This window comes from Taeniopygia guttata, chromosome 9 (assembly GCF_048771995.1).
Source record: "Taeniopygia guttata chromosome 9, bTaeGut7.mat, whole genome shotgun sequence".
NCBI classification, from domain to species: Eukaryota; Metazoa; Chordata; class Aves; order Passeriformes; family Estrildidae; genus Taeniopygia; species Taeniopygia guttata.
The window spans coordinates 22,923,319-22,950,490 of NC_133034.1; the positions used below are offsets into that span (position 1 = coordinate 22,923,319).

The 27,172-nt window shown below is 44.7% G+C and overlaps 1 protein-coding gene across 5 annotated transcripts; it reads right to left on the reverse strand.

The window, feature by feature from the left end:
• Nucleotides 1-10,412: 10,412 nt before the first annotated feature.
• LOC101233947 (uncharacterized) lies at nucleotides 10,413-23,261 on the reverse strand. 5 transcript variants are annotated; one of them, XR_004368720.3, is made up of 8 exons: nucleotides 22,843-23,261; nucleotides 20,177-21,186; nucleotides 15,108-15,258; nucleotides 14,575-14,668; nucleotides 13,482-13,694; nucleotides 12,781-12,923; nucleotides 11,972-12,169; nucleotides 10,413-10,590 (listed from the first exon to the last, which is right to left on the reverse strand). XR_004368720.3 is itself a non-coding variant. In XM_032750084.3 (8 exons), the coding sequence occupies exons 2-8, from the start codon at nucleotides 20,200-20,202 to the stop codon at nucleotides 10,479-10,481; spliced, it is 786 nt and encodes a 261-aa protein (XP_032605975.3). In that variant the 5' UTR covers nucleotides 20,203-21,186; nucleotides 22,843-23,206; the 3' UTR covers nucleotides 10,413-10,478. The 5 variants fall into 5 exon arrangements, 2 of the variants coding, with proteins under 2 accessions (XP_032605975.3, XP_030136274.4); XR_003961880.4 differs by having other exon boundaries at nucleotides 11,972-12,120; nucleotides 13,482-13,600; nucleotides 22,843-23,249; XR_003961879.4 differs by having other exon boundaries at nucleotides 13,482-13,600; nucleotides 20,476-21,186; nucleotides 22,843-23,227.
• Between the last annotated feature and the right edge of the window lie 3,911 nt (nucleotides 23,262-27,172).

Sequence of the window (27,172 nt, forward strand, 5' to 3'; positions counted from 1 at the left end):
AATTAATTATTTCCTTTAGGGCCTTTTAAACCCCACGACCTGCTTTAGCTCCTTTGCAGCAATTCTCATTTGATTGTAAATCAAGGCTCAGGGTTAAACCTCACCAGCCCAAACAGAGCTGTGCAAAACCAGGAACAGAGAGGCAGAGACATCAGGCTGCTCCTGGGCACAAAAACAGCAAGAAAAACCTTCTCAAAGGATCCAGGAGTCAGGTCAGGGGCATGGAGCACAGCTGGGAGAACTTGTTCAGCCTGGAAAAGAGTTTGGGGTAACCCAGTTGTGACCTTCCAGTACCCGAGGGGAGCTGCAGGGACCCTTTGGGAGGGACTGGACCAGGGGAATGGCTTCAAACTGACAGAGTAAGGTTAGAGGGGATTTGGGGAGAAAATTCTTCCCTGTGAGAGGGGTGAGACCCTGGCACAAGGTGCCCAGAGAAGCTGTGGCTACCCCTGGATCCCTGGAAGTGCCCAAGGCCAGGTTGGACAGGGCTTGGAGCAGCCTGGGATGGTGGAGGATGTTGGAACTGGATGATTTTTAAGGTCTCTTCCAACCCAAACCATTCTGGGATTCTACAGCTTAGAAGAAATGGGTTAGAGTCCTCTGTTGCTAAATCCTGCACGTGATATTTGCAATAATTTTCCTTTCTGTGCCTGAGTTTTCTGCCTGTATAAACAGGGAGGACAGTCCTCTGTTATCATACAAGGACTTGATCAATAAGAATGCATTAAAGATTCATATATAGGTGTATTAAAGCATCCATGCTATGCTAATGTCTCCCATTTAAATCCTATAAAAAGCTCAGTGGGCTCTTGACTGAGCCATTAAGTGAACGATGGGCAAATTGGAAATGTCCAAGAAAAAAAAAGGAGCAGAATTACACTGTGCTATGAAACACCAGGCAGCTCCCATAAAAATCAATGGCACTGCATAGCAGTAAATTGCAGGGGAGATGAGCTTTATTTCATGGCTCATAAGTGAGCATGAATCTCTAACAACCTGTCAACCCTGACAGCTGTGCCTCTGCAAGGAACTGGATTTTTGGGAGCTGTCTCCATCCCTTGGAGCTGCTCCTGTGGGCAGCATTCCTATCCAAGAGGGAGAATCAGCCAGGGGAAGGGATATCCCCAAGGTTTCAGTGCACTCTGAGGTGGCACAAAGCCTCTCAAGCCTCCCAGGGCTCATCCCCCTGAGACCTGCAGCACTGTGCAAACACTCCTTTCAATTCTTGTGTTTGTTTCTGTGTGTTCTGCTCTCTTTTACATGTTGGGTTTGTTTCTGTGTGCTCTGTTCCACCTCCTGCTTCAGGCAGACAAGTTATTCCCTAATAATATTAGGGAATCTGTATCTTAGGGAGGGACAGAAAGGAAAAGAAGCCAAAAACGACACAAAAACCTGTGACAAGGCTGCAGAAGGGAACAGGAGAAAGGTTCCCATGTGCCTTGAAATGTTGTCCTGCCCCAGGCCTGAGCAGAGCAGGAAGGTGCAGGGTTTGTGGCAGGGAAAATGCCCACACGTGGCAGTCACCAAATCAGCCTGGCAGCAGCTGAGGTGCTACAAAACTCATCAGAGAGGAGCAGAGCCAGGTTTCAGAGGGGATTTTGGGCAGGTGGAGGTGTGCTGTACCTGCTGAAGGGGATGGCTGGGTCTGAGGGCACTGCAGGTTAAAATGCAGGATGTTCTGCAGACTGGAGCAGCTTTGCTGCTCCCTGGCAGGACCTTCCCCTGGCAAGTGCCAATAAATGATCTCCTTTCTGCACAGAAATTGTTCTGATGCTGGCTGGAAGTGGGTGAGTGCCAGCTCCAGAGTCTCCAGGAGAAGCCAGCAGGGGATCTGCACAAATCAGCACCTCGTGGCCTTACCTGGAGATAAGGGTCTATGGGAACAACAGATAAAAATCAAAAACTGACATAAATCCCTGAGGTCATGGAAAAAAATCCCTCAGTTTTAACCATTGCCCCCTACTTCATCACACACCCTTTTATCTAACAGTGAAAAGCAAGAGCTGCCAAAACACTGAGCCTAAAAACTTTATTTTCCCTCAAGCCAGGTTCTTCACCTTATCCTCTCCCCAGACACTGCTCTTGCCTTCAGATCCTCCTTCCTCCAAGCTGCCAATCTCCTCTCACAACCCACGCCAGGGAGGCACTTCCAGCTCTCTCAGCCCCATCTTTCGACTATTTTCCTTTTCCACAGTGTTTTAGTTGCCCTGATGATTTCTTATTACCACCCAAAAGGCGTTTGAATCTGTTTTCCCAACCCATCCAGCACAATAAATTATCAGGAATTAAATTAGCTACCAAAGGGCTAATAGACTTGTTCCTTCAGGGGCTAAATTAGTTATAGAAAACTTTATCTGGAAGGGGGAAGGTTTTAAAATGTATTCTTCCCACAGGTTTTTGTCCTTATTATACACACTGAAGCTTATCTACAGCAGCCACTCAAGGGACCACAAGATTCAGCTGCTCAGCACAGATGGCCTTGCACTAAAGGTCAAAGAAAAGAGCATGAAAAACGTGGAAATACTTTAAAACCATTCCTGCAGGCAGTGGTTGCTGACTGGAGTTACCTTTGTGCAGAGGTTTCACTGCCTTTGAAATGCTTCCTCAGTGTTCCTCCTGCAATTTCATTGTGCAGGAATTTTGTTCTTGTTGTTTGGCTTTGTGTTTGAAGCAGGATTTGTGTTATCTCTGAAGAAAGCAAAATATATTTGCTTAATTGTGAAAGGATTAGGAGCCGAGACATTGTGTGTGATGTTAAAGCAGCATAGGCTCTCCATCATACAATAAAATAAATCTTAGCAAAAAAAAAAAGTCCTCAAGAACTGATTATGAGAGCAATTTTCCTCTGTATAGAACAACCTGATCCCCACCGGCAGCTGCGGGATGAAAAAGCTGTACAGGACATTATTCCTGTAAATTGGGGAAAATGCTGGGTAAATAAATACCTGCTGAGTAAAGCCCCTTTCTGTTCATGAGCTGGCACCTGAGCAAAGCAGAGTCTGCCATTGCTGGGACACTGCAGCCCAAATGCTGCTCCCAAAGCCCACCCTGCACCCCACAGGCACTTCCAGCACACCCATGGGGACACGGGGGTGTGGGGCAGACCCTGGTGGGACTGACCCTGATGCCCTGTGCAGGCTGGGCAGAGTCACAGAATAAAGCAGGGATTTATTCAAGGATCTCCTCCATGGACCCACCTTGGGCAGCACCAGAGCCCAGCCAGGGCTGCACCCAAGATGACCCAAAATGGTCCCAAAATGCACGAGCGCTCCCGGGGGCTCTCCCTGGGATCAGTTCTGCTCCATTGGCACCTTGGAGTTCATTGTCCCATTCCAGCTTTAGCCCAGGCAGTCCCATCCTGCTTGTTTTTCTCTCTCCAGCCCACGGTGTTTGTGCTCCTGGGCTGAGATTTGGATCATTTGTCCTTGGTGCCCAGCTGGAGCAGGAATTGTTTTGTCTCCCTGCTCTATGCCCATTCCCTCACCATCCCATAATGTGAAGCCCAGCCCCACACACTAAAGCAGCCCAGAATGTGAAAAATCTAAAAGCTCAAACCTGAGGCACCAACCCTTGAGCATTGCTGAGCTGCAGCAGTTTGTGGGGCAATTTGGGCACCTTTGGGTGCAGCATCCCCCCTTCCAGGGGCCTCCAGAAGGATTCGATCACACCCAACCTGTCCAAGGTGATGTCCATCCTTTCCATCCATGAAGCAGCACCGAGTTACCCCCACCTGACCACCAGAATAATTTCCAGCAATTAAACACTGCTGGGAGAGGAGCTCAGCCCCAGCTGCCTTTGGCAACGAGGAGTGGCATCTCTTGGGGCTCCCTGGTAACACCCTCCCACACCAGGTAGTGAAAATATCCATTTGGCCCCGTCTGAAGGTGAAATTACAGGTGGGAATCTTGAATTTCATCATTCTTAGCAAGAAATGGTGAAACAGTGCCCAGCAGAAACAGCCTGGGAGGGATATGTGGGGTGCTCTGAGTGTGCTCAGCCCCACAGAGGGTTTTGGGAGACTCTCTGCACAGAACCAGCACATTGTGACTCTAAAAGAGACCTTTAACATGAATCTAGGCAATTTGAAGGAGCTCCATAATAAGGGGATGTTATCCTTTTAGAAATCCTATGTATTGGAATTCTTTGAGGTCTGCAGGAAGCACTAGAGAATAATTTGCACAACCCAAAAAATTAGCACAAAGAGGAAAAAAGGCACTTCAAAGCCAAGACCTAGTGCCAGCTCCCTCAGGTGGGCTCTTTCAGGCATGCTGGGCACAACTTTCAGCAAAAACTCAACAACCAAGAGACCCAGAATGCCTTAAGGAAGAAAGAGCGGCAAATTGCAGCTGGTTATTATTGTCCAAAAGTTCAGTGTTTCTCTGTGAAATCTGTGTTTCTTTTGGCTGTAGTTCATTCCACTGAATAAAACACTTTTTTTTTTTTTTTTTTTCCTAATTCATTTGAACTTCTGGCAGCTGCACTTCAGTTCATTGGCCAGGGTTTTGTGGCTGCTCTGCTCTCTCCAGTTCTCATTGTTGGATAGTTCAGGTCATATTATTTTCCCCCGAGACAATATTAATGGCAGTGACATCCCCAGTGCTCAGACAGACATCTATCAAACAGATAAGCCCCTAATTCTGTGAATATCCTCTCTTGCAATCAATGGGGTTTGCTCAAACAGTGCAATGAAGAAAAGGAGACTCTGGGGAATAGCTGGGATTGGCTCTGAGGGAGCTGCAGAGCCCAATGTCCAAACTGGTTCCTTCCTCTCTAGGGAAGGATGAGCTGAGGATATCTGGGCAGTGATTCCTCCTCTCTGGAATTGCACCTGCGAGCAGCCCCAGTGCAAATTAAAGGATGATTCTCCAAGCAAATAAGGAAAACAGCTTGTTTGAAAGAAAGAGATGAATTACAACTTAATTAAAACACCATAAGGAGGCTGGAGGAGGAGGAGAGAAATCAGCTGAGCCCTGAGGGAGCCCCACAGTCCTTGCAGAGAGGAGACATTTGGGTACCATGCATCAGGAGCACAGAAATTTCCATCAGCTATTCCCAGGGGGCACACAGCTTCACCTTTCCCCACAGCACACAGGATTCACTCACTCCACAGTTTGTGTTAAAACAAAAAAAAGGGACAGGGGTTGCCTGGGAGCACAGCAGCAGCTCCTGGGACATTTTGGTGGCAGCAGAGGGAACAAATGTGCCACTCACAGGGCAGCAAAGACACCCCTGACCCTGCACGGGGGGAAAACCCAGCACAATGTCCATGCTGGAAGTGCTCCTGGATAGTGGATAAAGGCAAGGAGAGTGCCAGCCTTCAGCAGTGCAGAGTCTCTCAAAGAACTCGGTGAGCAGCTGCTTTTCAACAGCCAAGTCACATTCAGTAATTAATAGCCCAATGTTTGTGGCCTACAAAAAGTCAGTAATAATCTGATTATTATACCTTATTCTGCATCTCTCCTGCAAGGAAAGGATGAGAAAATTGGTTCAGAGTGCTAGAGTGTGATACTGTCACAGTAAAAAACTTGGGATATTTTTCCTCATCTTTGTGGCATGGGACACAACAAACACTTTGAGCACTCCCCTCTGTAGAATTGACATTGTATTCCATTTTCTCCTCAGGCATTCATCTATCCTTTGGAGCTTCAGCTCTGATTTTATGGTTGTATTTGCTGCAATGCTTAAAGGAAGACAATGAAATAAAAATAAAATAGCAGAGGAGAGCAAACTGCTGATACTTCCAGTGAGAGCCAGTGGTAAAATGTTGAATTAAGCATACCAAAAATGCAGCAGGGCTGAACAACTTGTTCTTTGCCTTTCAGATCCCAAATACCCACCAAGCTGAACACGTGCCCTGCTTTAGACATCTGTCCTCACCAGGAACTCTGCCCTTGAAAGATAAACAGGGATGGCTTGTACAGACAGGATGGTGTTTGACTGATTTGTTTAATCCCACAGAACTTGCTCCACCACCCATTTCCTTTTGTCCTCACAGCACCAGACATCCTAAGTGCTCTGGTGGCGCTGAAGGAGCTGCAGGCAGGAGCAGGCAGTGGGCAAGGAGAGAACAGCTCAGCCTGGAGCCTCAGGGTCTGGGTGTGGGGATGACCCCAGGAGTGTAAAAGTCCTCATTTCCCAGCCCAGGCAGCCAAAGAAGGAGTCTGAAAAGTGCAGGGTCGGCTTCTCAAGGTTGTTTATTTTCCCTTATCTAGAACATTCTTTCTCTGACCTGCTGAGCTCTGTCCAGCAGCTCGGCCATGGCATTCTGTCTGCCCTCATGGCTGTGTTTGAATTTTATACCAAAAACTACCTGTGCCATGTTTACAATAACGTGCCAATATCTGTCATTTATGTTGGACAGTGTGTCTGTACCTTAAACCAACAGAAAAGTGTCACCAACACAGCAAGACATAGCGGGTAAGGAGAAGGAGAAGAAGGTCAGGACATACCCAAATCCCTCCATCTTGTCCCCCTGAACTCCTTATTTTAAAACCCTAAAATTCTACTTTTTCACCCTGTGTTAATTCAACTACCACACTGCTCAAACCCTTGTGGTTTTTAATTCCTCACACAGAGTTGTCAGTTTTTTTCCACTAAAATTTTCCAGGCTAAAATCAAAGCCACAGGTGTTTTTAACTTTGTGCCAGGGTTTCTGAGCCCCCCTCCAGGGTCTGGGGACAGCCAGGGCAGCCAGAGGGATGTGCTGGGCTCCCACACTGCAGCAGCCAGAGACAGCCTGGGATGAGTTTGGGGCTCGTGGGAGGCACCAGCCCGACCTGGGGAAGGGATTTGCAGCCACAGGAGGGACTGAGCTGGAACAGAAAAAGCAGCAGGACAAGAGCTGGGAGAGCACAGCTCAAAGGTGTGGAGTGCTGAGAGCAGGTGAGAGCCAAGGGCAGGCTGGGAGCCCTGAGAAGAGGTGCAGATGCTTGTTTGGGTGTCCTTGGGCTCACAAAAATGGAGAGTTGTACATTTTATATAGACAATTAAAGTGTATCAAAGAAACTCTGACTTCATCATCCACATCTTTTAATGGGAGAATCCTTAAACTGGTTCAGTGGTCAGGTTGTAAAGAGTAATTATAGAAACATACTAAGGAAAAAATAGACTTTGTGGAGAATAGGAATGGGAAATATATTATCACATAGTAAAACAACCAGTATGAAACAGAATGAGAAACAAAAAGCCCTGGCTAGGATTTCACTCCCCAAGGCTGACTGGACCATTTCCTGCAGCTTGACTAATCATGAACCTTTGGGCATTCCCAGTTTATTACTGTCCAAGCTTCTCTCATCCCTGTTTAGGTTAGCACTCTCCCAGCCCCTGAAGCCCAGTGGAAGGCACGAAAATAACTCATTTCTCATGGGAGCCCTCCTTGCTGTACTCACACCCAGTCAGGGCTGCAGTGAACAGTCCTGGGGAAGGATTTTGGCTCCCAGCCTTTATTTTCTGAGTGGTTGAAATAATCTGGAACAGGGGGTTTTGTGCTCCATGTTCTGCAAGGTGAGGTGTATGTGAGCAGCTGGTTTTTGAAAAGCTCATCAATGCTTGATGGTTTCTTCTCTGGTACAACTTTGCTTCCATGACCCATGAACTGTAATAATTAGAGATCTTTTAAACCCTGCTGTGAAACTCCTAGGATCCATAATAAATTATTAAATGAAAAATCTGCTTTTCTTTCTGTTCATTTAGTTAATCTGGGTTTTTAAAATTTGATATTGCTCAAATTTTTCTATTCAAACTTTTCAAATTTCTCTGCATTGAGGGATTTAGACATAATGAGAAGTGAGGAGACAGCTAAATGAGTCAGTTTTGGGCTCATCAGCCCTGGACCTGTCCTAGGATGTTAGAGCAAGACTTTGGGAACACTTTGCTAAATGTTCATGAAATGTCAGGTTCAAAGGGATCTGTGTAAGTAATTGGAAATTGATTTCATGACACTTTGATACTGAGCTCATTGGTGGCAGCTGTTACTTTACATTTCAGTGTGGATGGAAGAAACTGTTCCCTGTGAGGGTGGGGAGGCCCTGGCACAGATTCCCAGAGAATCTGTGGCTGCCCCTGGATCCCTGGAAGTGTCCAAGGCCAGGCTGGACAGGGCTTGGAGCAGCCCATGGCAGGGGGTTGATTAAATGGGCTTTTCTGTCCCTTCCAACCTAAACCATTCTGTGCTTCTGTGATCTCCTTTTAAATCTCCTCACAGCAAAACGACTCAAACATCAGCAGCACATTCTTTCTCCTGGATGCACTTTAAATAAAATCAGCCAGGCTTCCCAGAATTACCTCATATTTCCCTGGGATCCCAGAGCCAGAGCATTAAAGTAATGAAATGAAAAATTATGAGAGCAGAACCAACTTCCCGTTTGGAAAGAATAAATCAGTGTCTGTGCCTTTGTCTCGTGACTGACCCAGCACTCAGGTGCAAAGAGCAGAGGCAGGGACTGGAGCAGCTCCCAATTCCATCTGCAAGAGGTGCCTGGGAACTTCACCAGGAGCTGGAACTGAAACCTCTGCCCACGGGACTGCAGCAATTTCCCATCCCTGCCTCACTTTCTGATGCTGAATTCTGGGAAGAGAGCCTGGTCCTGGAGTGCTTCGTGCTGTGATTCCAGCACTGCTGCTCTGAGCGCTCCTTAGGGGCTGAGATTTTGGGAAAAGCCTCTTTGCCTGTCCTGTTCCCAGCCTCAACCCCACAGCGGTGTCCAGCTGCTCCTGCCTGGCCAGGGAAGGCTCAGTGGGGTGGTCAGCAGGGCTCAGGTGGTCAGCAGGGCATGGTGGTCAGTCAGGGCTCAGGTGGTCAGTAGGGCTCAGGTGGTCAGTCAGGGCATGGTGGTCAGTCAGGCAGGTCCTTCAGGCTCTATTTTCCCTCTGCTCCAGCTCCCTGCCTCATTCCCAAGTGTTTTCTCACACATAACCTCAGGTATATATTCAGAAAAGAATGTATTCAATTTGTGTTGAACCTTCCACTCCCAGACACACCCGGGGTTCTTTATAATGACAATGTGTTATAGGGTATCTGGATTCATTTCTAGGCTGAGGACCACTGTCCTCAGTCCACAGAAGCTTTCATGTTTTCTGTTCTTATCCCCTGGGCACAAACATTCCTGTTCTCTGGGCAGTTTGCCATGCACACACACAATGTTCTGTTGCCTGTGTTGCTGTGTAAGCCACACCATCTCCCTCTGAACCTGTGAAAGCTCTTTGCTGTGTGCTGTTGAATTTCTCTCCTGATCCTGGGGTGTGTTTATGGAGGGGTTTGTCACAGCCTGCTCTGCTCCCAGTGCTGCTGTCAGCAGGTAAATACTGCTCTGCTTTTCCAAATTTCCTGAGGGTGACCATCAGGCTGACACCTCTCTGCAGCGCTCCCCTGCCTTTTCCTGGCACAGCTGCAGAAAATCCTCTGAGCCAGATCCTGTAACACATTTAAAATCCCATTATTTCATTCGTGCAGTATTTTGATCACCTGTTTTGGCTGCTGAGCCGTGGGAGAGGCAAGGACAGCCCTTAGGGAGAGGCTGGAGACTCTCCAAGCTGGTGATTTCTCCTGCCTGGGTGCTGCTGTGACATTTCTGCTGCTAAGCCATGGCACTGCAGAGCCCACCTGCCCCTGCACCCAGCACACAGCACAGAATTTATTGTCTGCCTCTGCAATTAGGCAATTCTCTTAATTGGCTTCATTTCCAGGACTCTCTCATTCTTCCCCTGCACTGTTGGTGGCACAGATATTTGTGTGCTGCCCCTGAAGGTTGGGCAGCAAAGCAATCAAAGGCAGGGACAGAGACCTCTCTGAGATAATTGCATCCAGATTTCCAAATCCCCTGTCAGCTCCCACAGCTCTTCCCCTCCTGGGGCTTTGCTTTGAGGAGCCTCTATTTAGCAACAGGACATCCCCAAACAATGCCAGCAGGGAGAGAAAAAACCCCTTTCCTTTCCATGATTTCCCTCCCCGGTGCTCTCTGGCCACACCAAACTCCAAAGCAAGATCTTTTTTAATTATTAGGGTCAAAGTGATTGGGGTGGCTCAGCTTTTGCCATGTACAAAGCTCATAAAGAGCACTTGGATATTGGTGGGGCTTTTTATCCAGTTGTGGGATTTGTTTTCCTTTTCTTTGGGTGTCCATCCCCTGTGTCATTTCCCACAATGAGCCTGGGGTCTGAGCTTGGCCATGCTCTAATGAAATGCAGAGGGAGTCAATAATTGTGAGTTGTTGTTGACACAGAGTTGCTAAATGAGAAAATCACACGCTGTTTTTAATACACCAAACTCATGATATCCAGTTTAACATTATGTCTTATTTACACATCCATAGCCATACTTACTTGGTATCACAAATGCACTCAAAAATGTTTTATTTCTGTTTCAATATCTCTTTGACCAATAAAAAAAAATAAAATAGAACTTCCATAACCAGCAGGATTTATAGTCTCTTTTAATCAAGGTGGTTGTAGCACAATTGTGATCCTACAAAAATACTGTGCTAGAGTATAGTACATATTCTGTAGAAAAACTTGACATCAGGGGGTGAGCAGTCCTCTGGCAGTTTTGGGATGCCATCCAGTATTTTCAGGTTTGGCAAATTGGAGAACACACTTAAAGAGAGACAAAATAAAAAATGGAAATTGAGAAAAATAATATTGGGAAATGTTGAGGACAAAACAGACACTGATAAAAAAGAAACAGTGGATTCAAACTCATCTAAAATAGATTTGGGTTGTTGGAAATCTTGATTTGTCATTTGTTGCAGAATTTCTCTGATAAAGAGCTAATTAAAACTCTCAGATTTTGCTCTATTGCACCACTTTTATATCCTCAGACTCAATAAAACACCTCAAGAACCTGTCTTCCAACACTGATAATGAGCATAATACCACAGTTATACCAAATAGTACCAATATTTAATTGCCCCAAGAACTGGGAGATTGAGAGCAGAAACACAATTAGGAACTGTTAAAAGATGATTTCTGCTTTTGTTCTCCTGGACTTGTAGATATGGAAATAAAAGGTGAAATCCATCATTTAAAATGTGCTTTTCCCCTTCCACGCTGATATCTGCCTCCCTGCCTTTATCAGCACCACACTGCCAAAGGGATGCCCACAAGACTAAAGGGAAAACATACTGGAAACTCAGAAAGGTTTCAATTAAACTCTTCTTTTAAACTTTTATTTTTTTCCCTCTCCCAGGAACGATGGGAGGAGATGTGTCCCATTTCAGACACACCCTGCAAGGTTTATCTTCACAATATCAGCACCTGGTTGTGTTTGTAGTGGGGCAAAACATGCCACATGCAGATTTGCTAAGAGTGAGGCTTAGAATAGATCATATTATCCTGAATTTTTTTGGACTGTAATGCCTTGGATTGGAGTTTCCATTTCCAGTGTCTGAGGCTGCTCTGTTAAACCTCCAGCCCATCCCAAAGCTGCAGCACAAATTGCACTGAGAGGCTGCTCAAGGCAGAGCAGCTCCCACAGCCCTGCCACAGGGACAGGGAAATCCAGGAAAATCCAATGAAGGGAACTTCATTTTCTCCTGCTTTTGCTCCCATCTTTCAAGACATCCTCCTGATTCCATCTCTGACATGTAATGCAATTTAGGCTCCGTGCAGAGCCCACCAAGGATGCAATGAGGCTGAAGAGAGTTTGAGTAATAGGTAGTTTCTATTAATAAAAGGGAATCTAATTTATCTGCCCTGCTCACTGTCTCTAAGCTTTATCCATGGGCTTAGTTTGGTTCCAGAACTGCCAGTCATGCCATTAAAAAGCATCTTAGGCACTTTCTGAATATTTGGGGGCTTTTATCACATAAAAGCTCACTAACCCACGCTCCTGGAGCATTTCAGAGCATTGAAACTACAGGGAAATGAAAAGCTTCTTTAGAAAGCTTTTTGGATTTCAGATCCCATGCCTTTGAAACTCTGACAAACATTTTTTGGTGTTTATCACTTTTTTTAGCCATGAGAGTGCTGGACTTACAGCTGTCTGTATCTTTCCTGGAACTCACAGGGATTCCTCTTGAGGATCAGGGATTCAAGTGGAGTGTGTCTGAAGTCTGAAATCCCACTCAGGGTCGTGATGTTATTTTCAGCGAGAGACAAGTGCTGAATCTGAGGGATCTTTGGCAGCTGTTTGAAGGATGTAAAGTGGTTTTTATTTACATTTAGCTCTCTGCATCTGTAAAGTACAAAGTGTATGGCATCACTATCAGAGCTGGGACAGAATCCCTACAACAGGGATGGGTTTTTTACAGTGGTTTTACATTTTGTGCTGTTTTTGCCTGGTCATGGACTGCCAGATCAGACCCCCACACTTTATATTCCCTTATTTCTTTATATTGTACAACAGATGCATCATGATTTCTGTTCTCAGTACTACAACTCTCCATACACCTAAATACACAACAGCAGGGTAGCAACAGATGGATGGTAAAAGAAATTTATAGTTGTCATGGTCACACTTGGCCTCTGTGCTCGGGTTGTGTTCACAGAGATGCCTTCTGTGTAAAACAGCTTCCCCTTTTGGCACAGATCCCCCTGAAGCTGGCTGGGCTCATTAATTATTCCCCAGGAATAAATAATAAAGGGGACATGGTCTGATCTCCTCCCTGGGGATTTTCAGCCTGGGGATGAGCTCAGAGCAGCAATAAACTGATGGATGCTCAATCCAACGCCCCCCAAGAGCAGCTCTGGCAGACCTGCTCCAGCTTCCACTCCAGGAAAATGTTGGTTTCGGGGATATTACATAAAATAGATCACATAAAAACAGAAGCAGGACACTTTGTCTACCTTGGCAACCTTATGGCACTTAGGTCTGTCAAAGAATTGTCCACCAACCAAAGCTTTTCCACCCGAATTAATCTTCGGAGGATTCTTTTGAAGTTTTCCACCTGGTAAAGATCACCCAGGTCCTGGAAGGAAAGGTTCAACTCCTGGGAAGGGAAAAAAAAAAAAGAGAAATAATGTTTTTTTCCCCCCTTCCTTTGTAATAGCTATATAATTCAATATAGAATTAGTCAGAGGTAGTTAAAATGAGAATACATTTTATGCTGCTGCTTTTATAAGAATTGGCGGTACCAAGTGCCAAATCCACCTCAGAATCATAGTGATGGACTCCTTAATTCTTTGAAAGGAAGAAAGAAACCATCTCTCAAGCACAAACTTTAGTGTCCATCTCCTCCTTCCTCCGTGAGGGGGGTTACCATTGTGCAGGAGTGAGCAGGACTGAGTAATTGTGGCTTCTTGGTTTGGCCTCTAAACTCAGCTGACACCAAAATTCTGTGCAGCAGCCAGATATAAACATTCACAGAGCCCTCACAGAATGGTCTGGGTTGGCAGGGAATTCAAAATTCATCCGATTCCACCCCCTGCCAGAGCCAGGGACACCTTCCTTACAACAGGTTTAAATCTATTAAATGCTGTGAGCAGCCAGCACATGATTATTTGGCTTCTTTACAACTACAGTCCAAAGTTTAATGAGAAGGTTTTACAGCACAGTTTTCCCAGTTCTCTTGCAGCCTCTTTTCCCATTTCTCTGGGTCAGTTACTTGTTTTCTTCTGTTCAGAGTATGTTCTTCTTTTCTGAAAAACAGCTCTTCTTCCGAGGGCCCTGGTCAGAGAAAAAGATTTACAGCTGGGGATGTGACACAGAACTGGCACTTAGTCACTTGCTGGAAGAATATGTATATATTGCTGGGGAGGTTCTGTAATGAAGAAATATATATAATATTACAGGTGTGTTACTTTAAAGGCTTCTGAGATTTAAATTAATGGGAAGGTTTTTCTACCATTTCCAGGCCCATAATTCAGCCAGCAATCTACAGATTTTGTGCATGGTTGGCAAATGACAGATCTGCTACAGATCAGAATGAAAACTATTTCTGAAGGGTTGTTCATAAGGATCTGAGTGCTAAAATCCTTCTTATTCCTTGCCAGGCTGTGAGCTAGCCTTTGATTGTCCCCAAAAAGGAAAATGTTTGCAGCTTCCAGAGCAGTGCCAAGGACCAACAGCCCCTCTGCAAACCTCATTTGTATTGAGACAGACACACATTGCAGACTTTAAGTCTTAAAGAAAAGTTTAGAGCTATGGACATCTTCAAATTCCTGATTAAAGCAAGGACTGGCTGGAAATTTTCCACTGTTTACTCCCAAACATGCAAATACTGGATTTAAAAACCCATCTGTTCTTGAGTGTGTCTGTAGATTGCAATTGAGCCAATTTAGTCTTAAAATACAATAAATGTGCCAGTGTTTGCAGGACTGGGCTGGTTTGGCTGTTTGGCATGTGGCTGCTGTGTTCTGAACAGCCAAATGTTAATGAACTTCTCAGAGAAGTAATCAGCAGCACGTTGATACTAAAAATTTTCAATTTCCAGTTCAGGCAGTTGCTTTTCATTTTGGAAATCGCAAAGGATAATTTCCTAATGATTAAAAATAAAGCAAGCGTGGGCACCGTGAGCTGAAATCCTGCCCCTTTTCAAAGGAATGGCAAACTCCACGATTTCAGCTCATCACTTTTAAGGGTGCCCTCTTTGCCTCCATGGAGTCAGGGCTGAAATGTCAAAGTGTATTTTTGATCTTTACCTTCCCTGACTCGGGGACAGAGGAGCTGATTTCCTCGAACACCGTGTTCCTCTATGTCACACCAGCCAAGGTACTTGAAGGAGTCAGAAGGAAGCTTAAAAGAAAGGCAGAATAAAGATATAAAAGAATCAGTAGAAGCTCTTGAGGGGTTGGCACTGCTTCTCTTATTTCTGGCCTTATTACAGCAGAAATTCCCCCAGTCAGAGCCATACACAGGAGCTGGTAAATGCTGTGGGAATTCACAGCTCATCCTGGTTAAATCCAATAAATTGGCTCAAAAATTGGAGAGAGCCTCCTCAGGGCTCATTATCCCCCTGCCATGGCAGCAGTTTGGTGCTCAAACTGCTCAAATCCCCTGCCACAGCTGACCCCAAAAAGCAGAACCCAATTAAAATTCCACCCCAGTTTTGGAGGATAAAAGGAGGTAAACAAAATCCGCTTCGAAGCTGAGGAAGAGATTTGTGCTTTAGCTCCTCTGTGTCGCTGTCACTTCTTTACAAAGCTGCAATCAGACTGGGAAACCCAACACTTACTGGGAAAGGGAGCCTGGGGTCCCAGTTCTGCCCGGGGGTTCCTCTGTTTTGGGGTAAAACCAGTGGAGTGTTGTGTGCATCCCTCAGGATGGAGCAGCAGGAGGAATAAGATTTTAAGAATTTCTGATTGCTTGTAGTCAGACCTGAGGAACTGGAGAGGAGATGTTAAGCCAGCATAGATTCTGCCCAGAGAAATGCAAATTTTATTTGGTTTGTTTAATAATTATAGAAAATACAGAACAGCTCTGCAGGCAACAGCCACATCCTGAGCCAAACCTGAGCTGCATTTCCTTACACACAGGAGCCTTCCACAGCTGTGACAAACACCAGAAAGAGGAATTTACTGGCAGCTTGTTAAAAAACATGAGTCTTTGAGAAAATTGAGAGCTGATCTTGTTCAACAGCATGATGTGTTTGCTCCCTTCTACCCAGGAGAGCCCTGCTTTTCTGGATCTGGGTTGGATGAAAAGATACCTCAGTTATTTATTTTATTCCATTGTACATGTGGTTCAACTCATTATTTTACTAATATTAGTACATTTATTTCAGTCTCTAGGGGATTCTCAGAGATCTGGAGAAAAGCTGAATTTTGTTCAATAGAGTCTTCAAATCACAGAATAATTATTGCTGGGAAAGCCTTCCAAGGTTACCAAGTCCAACCCCCAGCCTGAAGCCGTGTGTTCATGTGCCCTTTTAGTCCCTTGACTACAAACACTACCAAAAGTCACATTTTATACACCCCAAACGGGGAAATTTGTCCAATTGTGCTTCAGAGGGATTGAAGAATTTGCAGATTGGCAGCTGCAATTTAGGAATTTACCACAGAACACTTGAAAACAATGATTTCATTCAGTCAGGGTGTGCATCCAGCACTGTAATTTGATGTTTACTCTACAGGCTCGGGGAGCTCTTGCCAGGGAGCCTCAGCATCATAAAACCAACGGAGCCAGGAGCAGAAATAAATAAATAAAACAGAATAAAAATGCAGCTTTCAAATGGTTTGGAGAGGAGGGAAAGGAAGATTTCACACTTGGAGTTGGAGAGGAGGCAGAGCTCTCCTCCCTCCTGCTTTATGGGGGGGTTTAATGGGGTCACACCAGCCCCAGTGAACTGTGGGCGACTCCCAGGAAGCTGTGTCAGCTCAGCATTTTGGAAAATAACAGCCCTGAGAGACTTTCTGAGGTCACCTCGAGGCAAGCAGCCCCTTGTGGGGTGTGTGTGTTAGAGAGCAGCAGGAGTTCACACACAGCAGCCTGTGAAAAGAGGATTTACCTTGGGTAAATGGTAAAAAAACCCCACAGAAAATAATAATAATAAAAAAATGCTGGGAATTCTTGTTTAGCTCTGTCTTGCTGCTTGTTCTGCTTTTACCTCCTTGTATGTTAAATGAGATCAGGCCAAAGAAAAATGGTAGCAATTCTTTTGTGTTTAAGAAAAAGATCTGTGATTTTTGCTCAGTTTGGAAGTGATCTTTTAGGAGGTATTCAAATGACTATTTATAACTGCAAGACTTCAAAACCTACCTTCCTCTCAGCTAGATACTACCTCCTCTGCTGAGACAGGAATATTCACTCCCAGTCCCTGGAAATGTGGGATAAAACATCTCAGCCGAACCATTTAACATGATATCTGTTCTGATCTCCCAGCAGGAAACCCACTCACAGAATTCTGGATGGCAAGTAAAACATCAAGTTCCAGCAAATATAAATATGTGATGGGGACAGCATCCCAGTCAGGTGGGTAGTGAGATTTCCAGGGAAGGAGTGACAGAAAGAAACATCTTTCATCTCAAAACTGCCTGGGTTTAACAAGCACCAGCTGGGCCCCCACATCATGTCACAGGAGATTTTTCTGGGGGAGCAAGTGCCACACAGCTCTTTTCTCCCCTGCTTTGTTTACCTTCCTATTTTGCTGCAGAATTGATGCAAAAGGAGCGGCAATGAAGGAGGCAGGATGCAATTCCAAGCAATTACAGATCTCACAATACATGAAAGGAACAAAATTTCCTGCCTTGATTGTGAGGCCCTTCGGCTGGATATGAATCTCCAATGACACCTCTGGGAGCAGCACACCAGATTATGTCAAGCATTAAGGGAAAAAAAAATTAGATTCATGATGTCTGTCCAGGCTGAGTCATTTCCTCTCACTTCGCCTGCAGTGAGAAATTGGTGGTTATCATAAATCATGGACCTAAATTCTTATGAGAGAAGAATTAATTTCACTAATGGAAACCCTCTGTGGCAATCGCATTCCTCCATTCTCCCTCTTTTTGGGGGGTGTGGGGGAGTATTTATGACTTTTTCAAGCAGAGGTACTTGACTATATTTTAAGAATTCCATAATAGAGGTTTGGAAAGGAAACTTCAAAAGGTAATGGGGGAAAAAAAAAAATCTTGTGTGTGACCAGCTCCTAATTTCTGAGGCTGGCCCTCAGTCCAGTTCCTATCATGGCTACAACTTTGCAGCTCACACCATATCCAGGTACAAATTTTTTTTATTTTTCATCTCAGTAACAAACAAAACCCCACCAAACTGTACCAAACAATTCTTTGCAGGCACCTTGAAGTCTGGAGTGCTCTATGTGAGCTGAAAAAAGGGAGCACAGTCTGGGGGGTATCTGGAAGCACTCCTGGCTAACCCCTTGTATTCTACATTATTCTTCTCAGTGGAAGCCCCAGTGAAGAATTCAGTGCCTGAAGTGCTTTGCAAACTGTCAGGAATGAGAACAGAACAGCTCCTGCCTTTTTCAGAACATGACTGAGGAGGTACCAGGCTGCACCTTGGAAAATCCTGTGCTGCTGAGCTCCCTGGTCACAGTCAGGATGTCAGGGGGGCTGTGGGGCTGGGGGATGCTCTGCTCTCACTGACACCTTGGCCAGCTTTCCAGAGAGCCCAGGCTGCTCCAGGTTCCCTGCTGCACTCAAGTACATCTGAGTCCAGCTGCCTTCCAGGGCAGGACACGTTAAAAACCCACAAAAAGACTTTAAAGAGCTAAAGCTGAGCTGCTTCTGAAACTGCACCAGTGAAAGGTATGGACTGAGAAACAGAGCGAGAAGTCCCTCCTGTGTATATTTTACCTATTTGGCTGTTAAAAAAGGAGTGTCAGTCAAATCTTTTCTCCTGCTGAAGCAGCAGCCTCGACAAACAAACATCTGAGGCTGCAGCACAGTTCAGCTCTGCTGCACAGAGAACGGGGAGCTCAGCCAAAGAGGAGTAAGGACAGAGCAAACTCTTGCATTTGAGATTTGAAAGGCTTTTTGTCCCAGCCTTTTGAGCAGTTTTGGGGGCTGATCCAGCTCTCACAGCCTCATCCCCAGCTGCTCTTCAGGAACCAGCATCCTCCAGCAGGCTGAGCTTTCACCAAGCCACTGCTGCTTTCCCCTTAAATCTGAAATGCCCTGGATAAAAGGTTTGGGAACAAGCAGTAGGGCTATTTATAACTCTTCACATATCCAGAGTCAGAATTCCTGTGGTGCTTGCTACATCCCACCAAATCACAGCCCCCGTCTGATGGAAAGGGCCCTGCTCCTGTGGTTGATCTCAGTGAGGTCTGGTCAGGTTCTTATTTAGCAGTAAAGTGCTCTCAGATCATTCAGTCCTGATGCTGTGGAAGTGAAAAATGTGGACTATTCTAAAGGAAGGAAAAAAAATCAAATGTGTTTCAAGATCATTTTGAAGGAATAGGAAAAAAAAAAAATCCAAACCAGAGAAAATAAGAAAAGAGCAATAAATCCTCCCAAAGCAAAGAGTTTCTATCACTGGTGAGAGCTGCTGATTTTGCAGGCTCTAAGAGAGCTGGTTCTGGATCTGTCCAAACTGCCTGTGCACATAAGTGCTTGCTCCCACCCAATCATTTAAACACCCAATTATTTATTATTATTCTCCAGACACTCAATTATTTATTATTATTCTCCAAACACCCAGTTATTTACTATTATTATCCAAACACCCAATGATTTATGTTGTCCCAGTCAATGGCAAATGCCAAAGCCATCAATGAACTGCAGGGGTAACTTACCAGCACAGTTTGTGGAAGTATTTAAGAGATGACAACCTCAGAATTCAGGCTGTGCTTCATTTCAAATGTACACAATTTACTGCTCCAGAGCAGCTCTGCTTGTATGCAAACATTTATTATGAGAACTCTCTGAACTTCGGAGAGTAGAAGATATGGACATAGTGTTTGCATGCTCTATTACCTTTCAATTATTTTTATAGGAGTTTTAGGAGACATTATGCAACATTTCAAAGCAGTTCTGAGCGTAATTCAGTGACAAACACACCTGTAAGTTATGGCTACAAAGCATCCTTGCTGATAGCTGTAGCATCAATTATCTCGCTTTATGCTTCATAAAATTGCCGCCCCCCCAAGACATAATTAACTTAATTAGGTCCTATCACCATAATGATACACTCTCAGCATATTAACTAACATTTTCCTCGTGGATCCAGACTGCACCTATGTCGTTATTGGACATGAAATGAGTACACAGAAATTTGGTAAGTTTAAAAGAGAAAAGGACTCAGTTTTATTCAAACATCTGTTATTTATAGAATTCTAAAGGTGACCATGGATTGGAGGATGGAATTACCACCTCTCCAACCACACTGGTCCAAAGATCAATCAATCATTTCTCTCTACCCACAGAGAAATATGTAAGCTATTCTATTTATACATGAAATTGTGTGGGAACTCTGACTCTCAAATATGTAAATATTATCAGAAGGCTAAAGAAGTTTCATGAGAACTTTAAAACTTTCAAAAGAACTATAAAATAAAACTTAACACTTAAAAATCGAGGCAACACACCTATACAAAGCCCACACCTCAATCCACGTCCCTTCCACACATTTTCGCAACAAACTCAACATTTTTTGTTGGGACAGCTTTTTCCTCCCAGCAATCAGGCAGCGCCACCAAGAAAAACAGCTCTGCTGGAATTCATGTTTTCCCTGCACAGCACACAGGCTGGCACATTTTAAAAAGACACTCAATCCTGTAACTCTATCTTTGTTGTCAAAGCATGTCAAGCAATGACTACAGGTTCGTGTCTCCTTGCACCCTCCTACCTTTCAGACATGTCTGGCTGATGCATAAAATCCTCACATCTTGCTCAGGGCTATTTGTCTACAGGCAGAGCTTATCTTCATCTCTGGCCCTGCACAGGGAGGGAGTTCCAGAGGCTCTGGAGAGGGGGAACCTGCCGGGATCCTGGCGCTGGCTGGATGGATTCGCTGTCTCCAAGGAAACGCTGTCACCTTAGGAGCTATTGTTACCTCTTAAGCACATCAAACAAATTCCTGGGCTGATCCAGCTGGTATCAGTGAACTGTTTTTCCAGAAGGTGCCTAAAGATAGGTTGGTGATACCTGTAGCAAGATACGTGATCATCCAGCTGAATCTCTGCTCGGCTCGCTCCGCTTCACTTTCACCAATTCCTTTCCCAGTTTTGCCCACTTGAAGTTCGTATTTTTGTTGTCTAAAAGATCTCCTGCTTTGTTAATGGCTTGTTAAATGCCTTATGGATGTATCTTGGATGAAAATACTTAAAGAGGCTCAGGCTTTATGTAATGTTCAGGAAAGTTCTTCATGAGCACTTCTTTGCACTGTTGGGTGTTCTTGCCTCACTTGAACGTGCTCAGCTGTTTTAGGAAAACCTTCCAGGCTTCCTTCTCCAGGTTTGAAGAGAATGAAAACAACAGAGATTCTTCTCTTGGTGGGAACCGACAGGCCAGGTTTGTGTCTGTTTTTATCTTACATTTTTCCTAAAACATTAAAGCTCTAGGCACTGATTATCAGCCCAGTGAATTATTCCCTTCAAAACGCATTTGATTTTTGTTTGCTCACCCCGACAAAAGGTGCTGGCAGGGTTCCAGGGTGGAATTGCAGCAGCCCAGTATGGCTGTGGGCACTGGGTAATCCCTGCTGAAGTTCACAGATGGTTTTTAAACTCCAACAGTGGTGATGGGACCCGGGTTTTAGGGGAAGGTTACAATGGAGCTGGAAATTGTGCCCTATTGATCTGTGACTGCCACACCACAGGCACAGCCCCTTCCTCACTTGAGCTCCTGGGCTCTGTCCTGAAAATAAAGGGGATAAATAGATTAAAATCAATGTGGAAAAAGTACACAATCCCCTCTGCCCTGGGATATTCAATTGGAAATGCCATATAGTCAAAACCTCTGTAGTTTAGACTTCTACCTTTCAGCTTCTTGACAGAAAAATTACTCCTTATCCTTGTTTTCCTTCACATTTCTCTTTTCTCTTTTAGGTCATTGCAAAGGCTGATCATTACAAGGTCTTCCTGTACAGAAAGGTCTGTGCTTTCCCCAATGGTTGCTGAAGGCTCCAAAACCTTCTCTTAGAAATTCTGCTGGCAAATTTCACCATGCCAGCAAAGCAGAAGGGAATAATGGTAATTAGAGAATTTCAGCTCCATGCACAGGCATTCTGTGGCTCCAAATGTTGAACTGACAGATCGTTAGTGAATTTTAACAAAGCAGTCATTCCACACAGGTTTCATTAAAACTTTATGTGCTAAGAACTGAGTTTATTATGGGGTGGTGAGGACAGGGTATTAAGAGATTTGTCAGGTCAGTTGAGTCAATCATTCCTCTGTCTGCTAAGGATAAAGAAATTAATATCTAAATCAAAACAAAATTGTAATTTGGGGCCTTTCTACTTACCGTTTTTCCCCCTGTCTATAAAATGAAAAGTATTGGTCCCCATCACAGCTTAATGGGCTTCAGATCTTTTATGGCAAATGCATTCCTCATAAAGCCCATGAAAAATTATCTCTGTGCTATTTCAGAGGAACGACATATTTTACATGGTGTCGGCCTTTCCATTACAAACACTATTTTTCAGATCTTTACAACCTGCCCATAAAAATCTGCTTCTGACAAGAAATTCAGCAGTGTGACTCCGCTCTGCAAGAAAGAAATCTTTTTTTTTCCCACTTTATCTAATTTTGACCAGTAATTTTGTCTTTGAATTGGGTAAACACAGGGTGGGCATCGGTCTCAACCTTGTGTCTCTCACATCTTTTTTTGTCCCATTGGATTCTTCTCTGCATGTCCATGAAATTTGTAGGAACTGGGCAGAATCCAGCTCATCCTGAGGTCTGATTAATGACAGAAACAATCCCAATTATTCTCACTGCTGTGAGAGGCTCTGTTGTTCTGGGCACCACAGAAAGTCAGGAAAACAGAGTTTGCTCCAGAGGGTTTGTGCTTTAATTGAACAGAGCAGACAGACAAAGAGTAGGAAGAAAGGAAATAATATTATCCCTCCTCCTTTTATCCAGAAATAACTGAGATGCTCAGACCATGAAATCCTGGCACTGTGGGAGCAGAAATGCTGTTCCTGTGCCCAGGGTCAGCATCCACACAGGATTCCCAGCCACTGACTTCGTTAAGGCCAGACTGGATGAGCAGTCTGGCTTTAAAGTCTGCATTTACTGCCTGACTTTCTGAGCTGACATTTTGTTCATCATCATTAAAGAATACTTAAAAGAAATTTATTTTTTATAACACTTTTCTGATTCAGGGATAAATCAGTTTGTTGACATAATTTTATGTTCTTTATGTAAAACCCTTTTTTTTTTTTTTTTTTTGGTGCTAACTTGATGCAAATTGGTGATATCAAGCCATTAGGTTGATGCCACCAGTAAAATCAGACTTAAACACATAACAGCACTTCAGCACCAGCAGAAAGTTAACTTTTATTGATCTTACCTGGTTTGGACATATCCAGGAATCCAGGGCATTCATGCTGGATGAGTCAGTTAGAAAGAGGGAATTTCTTGGGGTGTTGCTGTGCGTGGCCCTGGAAAAGGAGCACACTTTAGTGCCCAAATTCTCTCAGCTGGCTGAGGCACACTCACTCAAACTAACTGGTTATTTTCCTGAGTTACCCAGGCAACACTTTCCTTTCTGTCCTGCCCATTCAGGATTCCAGGAAAGGATCTGGAGAGCATTCCCAAGGAAAAGCCAAGGACAACAGAATGAAGCCTTGGACGGGAGGAGAGCAGAGTTAGTGAAACATTTCCTCAGGGTCACCAGACTAAAAGGAATCAACAGCTAGCTGCATAAATAATTGAAGTGAAAACTATATATGTCTGCTTTTCTGAGGTGTTGCAAACCCATGGATTCCAAGAGGGTTGGAGGGGCTGTAACCAAGCAACAAGGACTGAAATTTGGTTCTCTCTTCTGGAAAAACAATGGGCTTGCAAGTCATAATGACAATGCCTGGCACTGAAGAGTGAGCCCTTCCTTGATTTAATAGTCTTTGGATGAAGTCATAAGAAAAGATGATCATTAAATGAAGAAAGCATTTCTATTTGCTTTAGGAGAGGCCTATTCCAGTATCAAATCTGCGTTTTTCTAAAAAAAAAAAATGAAGGTCAACAATTTCTGGGTGAATCTGATGCTGAGGAAAGACTGAAAATAAGTAACATTTCAAGATTTTTTTTCTCAAAACTTTATTTTCAAAAGAAATAATGGGCATAACTCACTGCCTCTTCATTTGCCTGTATGAAAGAGAAATCATAATTGTATCCCAAGTGGAGTCGGTGACACGCAACACTCCTGGTTGATGATTTCTCCCATTATTTACCTCACTGAAATGAGGTATATTTTCCCTTTTTCCTTAAAACATGGCTTTTGTATTGAATTAAGTCGTTGCATCCCAAACCCACATAAGATCCTGATTAACCTGGTAGCCCTCAGGAGCAGAGGAATTCAGCTGGAGCAGAACCAAACCCAAAGTGTGACTGTGGAAAGCCCCAGAGGGACCAGCCAGGTCTCCCCAAAGAGAATGAAGCTCCCACAGGCCGTGGTTTGGGGCTCACTGGAGCTCAGGGACAAAGTTCCACCCATTTCCACGAGCCTCCTGTCACTCTCCACTCCCCCAGCTGCCATTCCTGTCTAACCCTCAACATTTAAAACATCTTCCCCAAAGCTGCCAGAACAAACACATCAGGCACCTGATGGAACCACCCAGGGCCAGTCTCATTTCCTCCACCCACATCTTTGTCATGGATGTCATGTTTCATCTTTTCACCACTTAATTGTTAATAATTCTCCATGGAGTACGAGATTCATTAAGTACTTCCTAATTTATCAAACATAAGTCTCATCAGGTAATTTTAATCACATGAAAATCATTCTAAATTCATTTTGATAGACAGTTTCCTCTTGCAGCCTAGTAAGCCTCCTTTTCCCCTGTGTCATCTCTGGTTATTCTCCTCTAACTTCCACCATTGCAGATGCCATTGCACTTCCATCCTTTTCTTGTATTTATTTGAAACTGCTGCCAGCTGCTAAAGAGTTATGTTTCCTTTTATTTTTTTTTAATTGATTACCTGAAATGTATTGAAAAAAATTGGTGCATTTCATCCATCAAACCCCTGCCTTCCAGAAAATCAGATCTTGCAAATGTGGGAATACTTGGGAGCCACCAGAGCACTTCTTTATTAAAGTGGCTTTGCCAGGCTGTCATAGATGAGATATTTGAGACAAATAGACATAATCTCTTTAAGTATGGGATGGGAAAATTATTGTATTGCTGGGCCAAGGTGGTAAAGAGTACCCATCTCTACAGGAGCTTAGAAAGGAGAGAAAGGACAAGAAAACATGGAAAAACAGTGCAGTTGAATGACAAACATAGCTCAATTGCTTAAAATTCAAAGCTCCCTGTCCCCATTCCGATCAAAGAGGGAACTGAGAACCCTGAATGTGTATTTAGAGGTAGAACTTGTTCCTGACATCTCCCATTTTTTTATCCCTATTATTTCCCTTAGTCTTATTGCCAAAAAAAAAAAGGGTTTGAATGAATGCCTGGTTATTCACTGCCTGAAAGGATAACAAAGATTTTCTCTAGCTGAAAGCAGCAAGCAGGGCCTCCTGTGATCATGGGGAAAAGAGGAGAGGAGCATGATGAGAAGAATCAAGTGTTTTTATTGAAGGTGTTGTGTTCCTGCAGCTTTTGTCGGGAAATCCAAATAATTTACTCCCACCTGCTTTCATTTTGAGCAAATGGCAGCCTTGTGCTACATAAAAAAAGAATGAGCCTTGCTTCTCTCCAGTGCTTCTGTCCTGGGCAGGAGACAGGCTCCCTGTAGCTGTCCCCAGTCGCTGCATTTAGAGTTAGGAGCCTGCCAAAAGGAATTAAATGTCAGGGAAATGTGTTCCTGCTCAAAGTCAGGGACTGCATTTGCTGGATCACATCCTTGTGTCCTGAGGGCTGCACCAGCCCAGCACACCCAGCACTGCTGGGGGAGCTGAGCCAGTCCTGGGTGAGTTTCTATGGGAAATGCAGGTGAGCCCAGTGGGAAGGAATGCTGATGTCTGACTCCAGCTCAGAAGGCTGAATGATTTCTTTATTATAACTACACTATAATACATTAATATACCATTTAAAGGAGATACTAAAACTACAAACCTACTTGTTCTACCATATCTCACTCACAACTCATGACCCTCTCTGAGAGCCCAGCCCCAGTGGGTTGGATTGTCCCTCAGGCTCAAACAATCCTCACCAAAATCCAACCAAGCACTCACCCCAGGGAAACAATTCTCCACACACATCCCACTTGGGAAAAACAAGGAGCAGAAATAGAAATTGTTTTCTCTTTCTGTCCTCTGTGCTCCTCTATGAAAAATCCTGAGGGAGAGAAGGATGTGCCTGCCACAATTTCCCACCGCTTTGTCCTGCAGCTGAGGGGTTTCTAAGCAGGGGATTCCCCAGCTACAGGCATTTTCCACCCACAGGGCACAGCTAGAAATCTCTATTTTCAATCAGCTCTGCTGGCTTCAGTGGAGAAGGGACTCTGGACTTGGGTACGTTCAAAAGCCAAGGAGCCCTTGAAGCATCCTGCCCTGAGCGATTGACCTCGCCCTTGCTCTGCTCTCTGCTGCCTTGGCACACCCCTGCTGGCACTGCTGGGCACCAGAGCTGCTGCTGGGGCTCCCCAGAGCCCAGCTGGAAGCCTGAGAAAGGCAGGGCTCCATCCATGGGCACCAGGTTTTCCTGGGATTCAGTCAGGGCCCTGGGAAGGCAAACCAAGGGTTGGACTTCAGCTCTTTTCAGCCCAAAATCCCCTCTGCAGACAAAGCTGTGTTTTCTAGAGCTCATTCCCCACCTCACGTTTTTGCTTGAACAGGGATGAGGTGACAGGAGAAGCAGCTTTTCTTTGAGGGAAAATAAAAAGGATTAAACCCCACACACTTCACATCCATCCTGAGCTTTGGGCTTCAAAGAGGCTCCGAGCCCACTGCTGGCCTAAAGGGCTGTGAAGGTGCTGTTAAACTACTTTGGGTCACAATTTACTCCAGTCCCAGGTCACTGAACCAGTCTCAACCATTAACCACACCATCTTTCAGCTGTTTCACTTTGCTGCCAGCTCCGTGCTGTATTCCCAGCTGGGAAATTAGAATTTTCTCTTTGCCTCGCACTGGGAGAAGAAGAGAGCCCTGTCTTCATTTATTAAATGACTGAGTGGCCAGGTGTTCTTTTCTTGATTAGGGCAGTTTAATATTTCTGCTGATACCTGTGCTTCAAAGTCTCCTTTCAGCCCTCATATTTTTTGCAGTTGAGTTTGGAAAGACCAGCAGCTGAGCTTCAGTCGTGTTCCTCCTCATTTTTCATGCTGCCTTCGCTGCTTTGGAGAGCTGCTGAATACAAAATGAAGCTGCAAGAGGGTGTTTGCTCCACAGCCAGCAAGGCACGAAGCCCTTTTCTCTCCAGCTGTGGAGAACAGCCAGAGCACTGCTAACAGAGGCACTGGGGATGGACTCAAGGGGTGACATTTCCTCCTCTGCTCGGTGACACCAGATGATGAATGCTCGCAGCAAAACGCGGGGCTGGATTAAATAAACAAAATTAAATCGACTTCTGTGATTATAGGAGTCGTGTTACATCTCTGAGGGAGCATCAGCTGCTGCTCCCAAGTGCTGCAGATTTGTCAGTTTGTTTAGAAACGCTCTGGCTGTTCACTGGATTTTCCTGCCACATAAATCTGCTGGCACTTTGGCCCGAGCAGGCCAGTGGGTGATTTGGCCAGAG